Source organism: Solanum tuberosum, unplaced genomic scaffold, assembly GCF_000226075.1.
Source record: "Solanum tuberosum cultivar DM 1-3 516 R44 unplaced genomic scaffold, SolTub_3.0 scf00268, whole genome shotgun sequence".
In the NCBI taxonomy this organism is placed as follows: Eukaryota; Viridiplantae; Streptophyta; class Magnoliopsida; order Solanales; family Solanaceae; genus Solanum; species Solanum tuberosum.
The window spans coordinates 280,079-288,620 of NW_006239190.1; the positions used below are offsets into that span (position 1 = coordinate 280,079).

The window sequence follows — 8,542 nt, forward strand, 5'->3', positions numbered from 1 at the left end:
ACCACCCCCTCCCCTAACCTCTGCTTCTCTCTCTCTAAACACAGTCACACAGTCTCTGTAAGTTTTTTGCTCCCTTCTTTTTATCTTCTTCCTTACACTCAAAGTTCTCTTCTTTCTTTGCTTTTTTCTCTCAACACTCCAACTGGGGCTGTGACCACAACTTTTATCAAAGTGTAAAGATTGTAACTCTTTTTATGTTCTTGAATCGAACCCCCATTTGAGATCTTCACTAACAAGGCAACAACTTACTTTTTTCTTTTTCTCCAACTTTGAAGGGTGTGCTCTATTTACAACCTGCATTTTATTCTTCTGCAGAAACCCAGGCAAGTTTGAAACTTGACATTCTTGGACTAAGCATTTCTGGGTCAGTGGTACTTTTCTAAACTGTTGCCAAGATTGTTTTTTTTTGTGCTTCTGAAAGGAAGTTAAGAAATAACGATGAATTGAATCAAATGGTAGATTAGATTTTGAATGAGCTTCTGTGTGCTCTTCGTTGTTTTTGTTTAATTTCAGCTTATTGATCTATGAACAGTTGAGATTTGATTATTTTAATGTTGTTTTGTCAGGTTAAAAATATTTTTGGTAATGTTGGGTTGGTTCATTTTTTAAGGTCAACTTGCCTAATTTTGGTCCTTGTATGTTCCCTTAAAATCTTGAATAGGCAATGTGTTTGAGTTGGTAGCTACTTTTACAGCTATCTTTAGTGTAAATTTGTTATGTTTGAGTTTTCTTAGATCAAAATGACTTCTTTGTTGAAGTTGGTGCACGTCAGATGACTTCCTCTTGCATATATATTACTGCTACTCTTGCATATATATTACTGCTACTGCTAAAAACGATTGAGAGTAATGAGTAATCATGCTATTCTTACATTGAGCTCTTTAACCAGTTTCCTTTCACCAGGCTTAGGCTTTAAAGAGACGAGATATGGAGGATGGAATAGATGCTGATGTCTTGATGGACTATGTTGAATTTCAAATTTTCCCAAGCCAGAACAGGTTAGACTTTTGTTTAAATTTCAATTGGCTGTATCATTTTCAGTTTTTCTGTTGGCTTCATGAGGCTCATTAACCAGTTGGGGTTGTCGTAGCTTACTTTTAAAGCCCAGTATTTGGGGCACTTGACATAATTCTGTAGCTTGTATTGGGTTCTATTGTTGTAAATGTTCATGCCTATTTATAGGCTTAAGGAAAGATCTCCATTGAGACTAGTGTTTTAACATTTGCTTTCACATAAGCATTCCATTGCCACCATTTGACAAGTGATGAGAGGTGTTGACAATTGTAAGAATTTACTTGTCTAATTCTTTTACTGCCACATTGCTTTCATCAGCCATGAGATTTTAACTTCTCAAATACACTTTATGTTTGGTTTCTCAAATACACTTGCAACAAATATTTTTGAAATAAATATTTTTCCTACAATCTCCTACATATTTTAAAAGAAATTAAAGGAAGAAACATTTAAATTGTTGGGTTTGCATGATCCAAATGTAACAGATTTGGTGTCTTTTGAATTATGAATCAAACTTAGACTGATAAATTTTAACTAAAGTAATAGGCAATGATTATGTGATAATATGCTTATATGTTGATGACATGCTCATATTTGGTGCAAGTTTAAATATTGTGCAAAATATCAAACTACTTTTGTCTACTAATTTTGATATGAAAGATCTGGGTGGGTGAAGTAAATATGATATTAGCAATTAGTAATGTTGTCACAAGAACATTATGTGGAAAGATTTCTTAAGTTTGAATGTTTTGAGGTGATACTTGTGATCACTCCTTATGATGCTAACTCTCAATTGAAATAGAATAATGGTGACCAGTTGTTCAGTGTTAATATGTTTAGATTATTGGAGTCTGTTGCATTTAATGAATTTTACTAGGCCTGATATAGCCTATGTTGTGTGTAGATTGAGTAGATATACTCATAATCCCATTAAAAAGCGTTGGTTTGCATTAATTAGATTGATGAAATATTTTAGACTTTAGAGGAATCATGAATTATGGTATATTGTATAGTGGATTTCCTTTTACATTAGAAGGGTATTATGATGCAAACTGGATTTGGATCTTTGTGTATGTGTTCACCTTAGGTGGTGGTGCAGACGTGCAGTCTTATACAAATAAGTTATCAAACAATCATTGCTAGATCGACTATGGAGTCAGCGTTAGTAGCTTTGGATTTAGCTAAATCTGTGGTTGAGTGGCTAAGATATTTCTTAGTGAATATCCCTTTAATAAATGATGTCCTTCCTCCTGTGTCTATGCACTGTGATTGTCAAGCCACAATTGCTATTTCGAAGAACAAATCTTATAATTGTAAGAGTAAACACACGAACATGATATTGTTAATCAGCTGCTGAAAGATCAAATAATTTCCATTGATTATGTGAAGTCAAAAATGAATTCAGTCAATTCCATGAACACTGTGGAAAGAAAATTAATTCTTCAAACCTCAATAGAGACACCTATCTGCTACGCCAACATTATTATCACGGCTCTCCTGATAATAATTGTTCCTATTTTAAATATATTTTGGGTGCAGGTATGAGTCACATATCTGCTACGGCAACAAGTTAGTAACAGCGGCCTCTGGACTTCTGGAGCAGTTGATACTTCATTCTCCCAAAATCAAATCTTTGCACTCAAAGGGATCAGATGCCAATTTCAGATTTAGACCTCTAGGGAATCTTAGTGATGCTAAATGGTTTACAAAATCCACATTGATCAGGTACACTCAGCCATCATATACTTCAAACTGTCTTTTAAACTTTTTTTCTGAACTTCCGTATCCGCATACTTCAATCCCTGTATTTCCAGGTTTCTTCGTATTATCAGCTCATCACCTATAATTGATATGGCCAAGGCCATGGTAAATGAAATATCTCAGCTTGAAGAAACTCGGAAATTTCATGTTTCTTTATATTCAAAGGTGATTTTTATCTTTTTTTGTATAATTAGTCTGACCCTTCAATTAATCTATAGAACCTGTAACAAGCAGTATAATAATGGGCTTATTATTCCTTTAGGGTCCTCAGGAGCGTATTGGGAGCGGGGAAGCAGGTTAGCCTTACTGTTCCTGCTGAACAATGTAGCCTAGATTACTTTCTCAAAAAAAACAATGTAGCCTAGATTAGTCTGTTTAACGGGATTGTGGTTGCTTCTGCAACTGTCTCTCTCTTGTGGAGTCTCAATCTGAAAAAAAGGGAAAATAACAACTAATATTGTTTTTCTTACTTCTAGCAGAATGCGATTACTCAAGTGGTGCAGTGTCATCGTTACAGCAAGTAAATTATCCATCTCTGTTTCTGGAATATTTTTTATTTATCATCTTTTGCAGAAGTTATTGCATATACACATTGAAAGATAACATGATCTTTGATACCACTCCAGGAAGATGATAGCGCTTCATCAGATGCTTCCAAGTATGTCCCTATGCCTCTTACAATTCTGAATTTCAGAAATTAATCTAGCATCTTCAAATCATCCAAATAATATAATGGTGAACAGAAATGAATTGCTGAGGGCAATGGATTTGAGGTTGACTGCTTTAAAAGGGGAATTAGCTGCTGCTTTAAACCAAGCTGCTGGTACTACATGCTCTTTTGAAGATATTCTTAACATAGAAAAGTTCTCTTACTATTTTGGAGCTGTTGAATTGAGGTAAGTCATGGTAGAACAAGTGGTCTGGAGGATCTAATGCCTTTAATCATTTTTAGCAGGCTAATGACTGCATTATGATCATGTGTTGCTGTGACTGCATTATGATCATGTGTTGTCTGTTTCAGGAACTGTCTGCAGAAGTTTATTGCTGTGAGCGAGGAGAACAGGGCTATTGGCTTTCCGAGTAAAGAGTTGTCCCTTTCAAAAGTTGATGTCACAAATGACAAGATTGGTTCAGAAGGGGGCAATTCTCAAACATCTGGACCACCAAAGTTGGATACACCAGTGAAGTATAGTGCTTCCCCTGCAAACGCTGCACAGATGGAGAGGCAAAACTCATCAGGAACTGAAGAATCTTCTTGTTCAAGTGAGGAGGAACAACCATCAGTGGAAAGAAGTCGGACTCTCATAAGATCTGCATCTCCGAGAAGGTCTGCATCTCCAATGCGAAGAGTTCAAATCGGGCGGTCTGGGTCACGAAGATCCACTGCTATAACGATTAAGAGTCTAAATTACTTTCCTGCCAGAGAAAGGTCTATCTCTCATAAAGATGATGCTGCTAGCGGTAGCGATGAAGAAGATTCTGAGCAAACCTCAAAAAAGGCTGAGAAGAATGCCTGTAGAATGAGTGTGCAAGATGCAATCAGTCTCTTTGAGAGCAAACAGAAAGGGCAAGCTGTTGATTATCAAAGGACAAAGTCACTATTAAGTGCGTCAGTTGGTGCTAATAAAGCGGTTTTGAGAAGATGGAGTTCAGGTGTGTGTGAAAACTTTAAAGGCTCTGTTGATGTTGCTTTTGATGATCCAGTTTCCGAGGCTATCAATAAATTAGAAAATCAAGAAACTGAGACTATTTTGGAAAAGAAACCCGATTCATATCCTCCTCCCGTAAGCCATGACACCGAGGCGGCTGCTGCTGATTTCAAACAAAACTTAACTGAAGAAAAAGGATATAGTCCAAATGTTACAACAGAGGGATCTCTCCCTAACCAAGATGAAGAAATGGGTGAAAAGTTAAATGCCTCAGTTGAATGGACTCGACAAAAGGAAGCAGAGCTAGACCAATTGCTTACAAAAATGATGGAAACCAAGCCTAGCAAATATCGGAACTTGGCAGCAAGTAATGGAAAAAACCAGAGCCGTTCCGCCGAGCGTCGAGGTGGTTTCTATGATCATTACAAAGAAAAGAGGGATGAGAAACTTCGTGGTGAAGCTGCTAGGAATAGAGCAGAGACGGATAAACAATTGAAAGCAATGCAACAAATTCTTGATGAAAGAAAAGCTGAAATTGTCACAAGAAATGCAAATAATGTTAGTAAAAAAACAAATATTAAGAGAACCCAGAGAACAGTCAAGAAATCCCCTGAATCCACAAATACCAAGGATGAAACTCCCAAACCTGCTGTTGCAAAGAAAGCTTCATCAAAAGCATCGCAACTGCCAGCAACACGGAAGTCATGGCCGTCTTTGCCGTCACCAAGAGTTGCAGGGACATCAACTGCTAAAACTCCTTCTATAACAAATTCTGCAGGTACTACTACACCTACCCGTAGAAGATCACAGCCAATAACAGCAGTTCCTCAGACAAGCCAAAAGGTTGAGAAGATACAACCCCAAGCAAAATCTGTGAAAACACCCCCGAGTAATATCAGAAAGAATGTTACAAATGGGAATGACAAGAAGCAGCAGACTTTGACAAAAGCTAGCAAACCTTCGAAAGCCAGAGTTCAGCCTACCCCTGGAGATTCTGCATCCTCTGCTAAACCTAGACTCGGCAGGGTAACCAAGAAAAGTAGTGTGGTGCCTCTGGAATCAAAGGAGGCAAAGCCTTTTCTTCGTAAGGGGTCAGGTACTGCATCTGGTCATAGTCCAGTCATAAAGGCCAAAGTTTCATCTCAGCCTGAAAAATCTTTGAGGGAATCTACGGACTTTGTTCAAGCTGAGGAGAATGAAATTGCCTCTGTTGCTTCTAGTCCTCTTAATCAACTGCAGGACAAGGGTCTTGAGGAGTTAAGGATCCAAGAAGATGAAGACTCTGCAATTAAGTTAAACAGCCCTCAAAAATATGAAGATAGGGAGAGCTGCAATAAGGTTACACCAGATAATGAAGATGATTTTGGAAGGATGGAAGAGTCTGCACTGAACAGAGAGGTTGAAGAGGAATCTAACATTTCTCCTCGCGCCTGGGTGGTGATAGAGGAGCAGGAGGATCAAGTCCTTCCATGTAATGATGGTTTTGGTCCTAATGAATCTCTGACTGATGTTACAACTTTAAAAATCTCAAGTCCACGAGTTCGTCATTCTCTGTCTCAAATGTTGCTTGAAGAAAGCAGTGAAGATGTTATTGACTGGGGTAATGCTGAGAATCCTCCTACCATGGTTTATCAGAAGGATGTGCCGAAAGGATTGAAGCGGCTTCTAAAGTTTGCTCGTAAGAGTAAGACTGATTCAAATTCAACTGGTGTTTCAAGCCCATCTGTCTTCTCAGAAGGTGAGGAGGATCCAGAGGATTCTAAACTTCTCACCAAAAGTAGTTCTGACAATCTACTGAGAAAGGCTACACTTCATGCCAAGCATTCTGGACAACCAAAAATGTCTTCAGAAGACAATGAGCTATCCGGTATTTCCTTGTACTTCACAGCAAACATTTTATTTTTCTATTCTAGTAAAACCGCTTTAGTTGTCTGTAAGTTTGTTGCTTGCATTTGAGATCTGTTTCATAATTCTACTATCGGTAAACCTTACATAGACCGGATACTTGCAGCTCAAACAAGTATTGGCAGAATTGCTGCTCAGAAACTGCAAGCAAGCCGGCTTTCAGCTCCAGCAAGTACAACAAAAGGTTTTCTTCCTTTTATGTTATAAGTTGTGTCTAAATTCCTGTATTTTTGAAGATTAAACTTCTAGTTATGTATATGTCCTTCATCTCCTTAATGTTTTTGGTGTTTTGTTTTTCAGCATCGAGATCATTCTTTTCTCTTTCAGCATTCAAGGGAAGTAAATAAAAAGATGCTAACTTCCAATGAGAAAGCAACAGCAGCCCAATGCAGAGTCTTAATATTGTGACTTGCAGCTGTTGCTTCTGACTGTGGATGGGGGCGTATGGTTTTTGTTTTCCCTTCTGGTGCGTTATTCTCCCCCGGGTATGCTGTACACTCCAGAATACCTCACAAGTATGGGGATTACATTGTTGAAACATTTGTCTCTGTACTTTGTAAATTCACTGTTAGAAATGTAGTTTCTTTTGTAGGATGATTGACCACATTCAATTTGTTATCTTTGCACAGAGCATTTTGCTGTTTCTGACTGAAAATTTTGCAAATATTACTTTAAGACATCTAGCTTCTTTGCTTATATTTTATATATATTGAACTGGTTTCTTGGTCTTGTTCTAGCTTGAGAGTGTTCATTCGACCCAACACCCGGCTGATAAATACTTGGGCAGTTTTAAGTTTGATGAATTAATTCCGAAATAAAATACCCTTGAGTTGTGTGGCAGTGCTTGCAGAAAGAGGAATCAATATGAACTATGGCATGCAACTTGCAAGTCATGATAGATGTGTGTAACTTCATGTTGTATTTAACTTAATTATTGTGTTTGATTACTCAGAAATCATTTTGAATCATTATGATTTTATAGCTATAAACAAAAGAGAAGATATATTTTAGAATGATGGCATGCAAGTAATGACAAATTGATACGTCTTTATGTTATATTCAATCTAGCTAGTTATCATTTTGGATAATTCACATTTTTATGATATCAACTTTTCACTCTTGGTACCTCTTTTCATTTTTTTTATTTCATTCACGGTACCTCTCTTGGCGCCATTTCTTTTTCTTGTCATTCATATACCTCTCTTTTATTTATTTCACTTTATTCATGCTACATCTTTTTTACGATTTCAAAGCTACAAACAAAGAAGATACAAATACATTTTAAAATTGTGGCATGTTATTCATGACAAATCGATATGAATTCATGTTATATTCAATATATTTATCATGTTGAATTACTGACAAACCATCTTGATTAGCCATAATTTCAAAGCTACAAATAAAGAAGTTTGTGTCATTCAAGTCAATCATGTCGAGGCAGGGGGGAAAATGCCATATATGCTTTCACTATAACAGTGAAGAAAAGATCGCAATGGAATAAGAACATCAAAACACTTATAGAAGCTTGGGATATGTTCGCGATAATTTTTATGAAGAAGAATGGCGCACGATCACAAAGACTTGAAAATGAGCTTTTGTTGATCTCATAATGGAATATGACAATCAGTCAATACTTTCAAAGGTAAAAAATTTATACAATGAAATATAACAAATTAGATCCAGAGAATGCTATCACAAGAATCATTGTACATAGTTTGAAGCCGGAGTATAAAAGTATATTTATAGTTAAAAATCTGTTGACGAATGAAGAAGAGTTGTAGAAGCCATGATCAAGTGTCTTCATAAGAGATGAAGATAAAGACATGACTCTTTCAGCAAGACAGCAACATGCATGACTATCGAAAAAAAAGGATATTTTTCTTTATTTTTCCTTTAATGCGCGTTTGGCCATGCGATACCATATCACGATATGGTATCGTGAGATGGAATCAGTGTTTGGACATGCGATTTTACGCTGATTCCATCTCATGATTCCATATCATGAGAGGTGATACCATATTCTCCAAAAACCATGATATGGAATTATATGGTGATTCCATATCATGATTTGAGATATTTTAATACAATAATTGATCCATGAGTTTATATTTTGTTAAAACAACCCCACATTTATATCTACTAACCATTTGTTTCATATGTAAATAAAATTTATAATCACATCATTACTTTTTAAAATTTATTATTCTCACCAA

The 8,542-nt window shown here is 36.5% G+C and overlaps 1 protein-coding gene across 12 annotated transcripts; it reads left to right on the forward strand.

Annotated features, from left to right (window-relative positions):
* LOC102591833 (uncharacterized) lies at nucleotides 1–7,058 on the forward strand. 12 transcript variants are annotated; one of them, XM_006358107.2, is made up of 12 exons: nucleotides 1–57; nucleotides 276–371; nucleotides 904–998; nucleotides 2,554–2,739; nucleotides 2,829–2,940; nucleotides 3,038–3,071; nucleotides 3,252–3,295; nucleotides 3,402–3,433; nucleotides 3,519–3,671; nucleotides 3,797–6,291; nucleotides 6,436–6,513; nucleotides 6,630–7,058. In XM_006358107.2, exons 3-12 carry the CDS (start codon nucleotides 928–930, stop codon nucleotides 6,674–6,676), a joined length of 3,252 nt encoding a protein of 1,083 aa, XP_006358169.1. In that variant the 5' UTR covers nucleotides 1–57; nucleotides 276–371; nucleotides 904–927; the 3' UTR covers nucleotides 6,677–7,058. The 12 variants fall into 12 exon arrangements, with proteins under 12 accessions (XP_006358169.1, XP_015169300.1, XP_006358171.1 ...); XM_015313814.1 differs by having other exon boundaries at nucleotides 316–371; nucleotides 890–998; XM_006358109.2 differs by having other exon boundaries at nucleotides 316–371.
* The last annotated feature ends 1,484 nt before the right edge of the window (nucleotides 7,059–8,542 follow it).

What these genes read in the sequence shown, in the direction of transcription:
- LOC102591833 (XM_006358107.2), top strand. Translation starts at nt 928, where the DNA reads ATGGAGGATGGAATAGATGCTGATGTCTTGATGGACTATGTTGAATTT. An exon ending in TATTGGGAGCGGGGAAGCAG is followed by an intron (nt 3,072 to 3,251) that starts GTTAGCCTTACT and finishes TCTTACTTCTAG; the next exon opens with CAGAATGCGATTACTCAAGT. An exon ending in AGAAGACAATGAGCTATCCG is followed by an intron (nt 6,292 to 6,435) that starts GTATTTCCTTGT and finishes GGATACTTGCAG; the next exon opens with CTCAAACAAGTATTGGCAGA.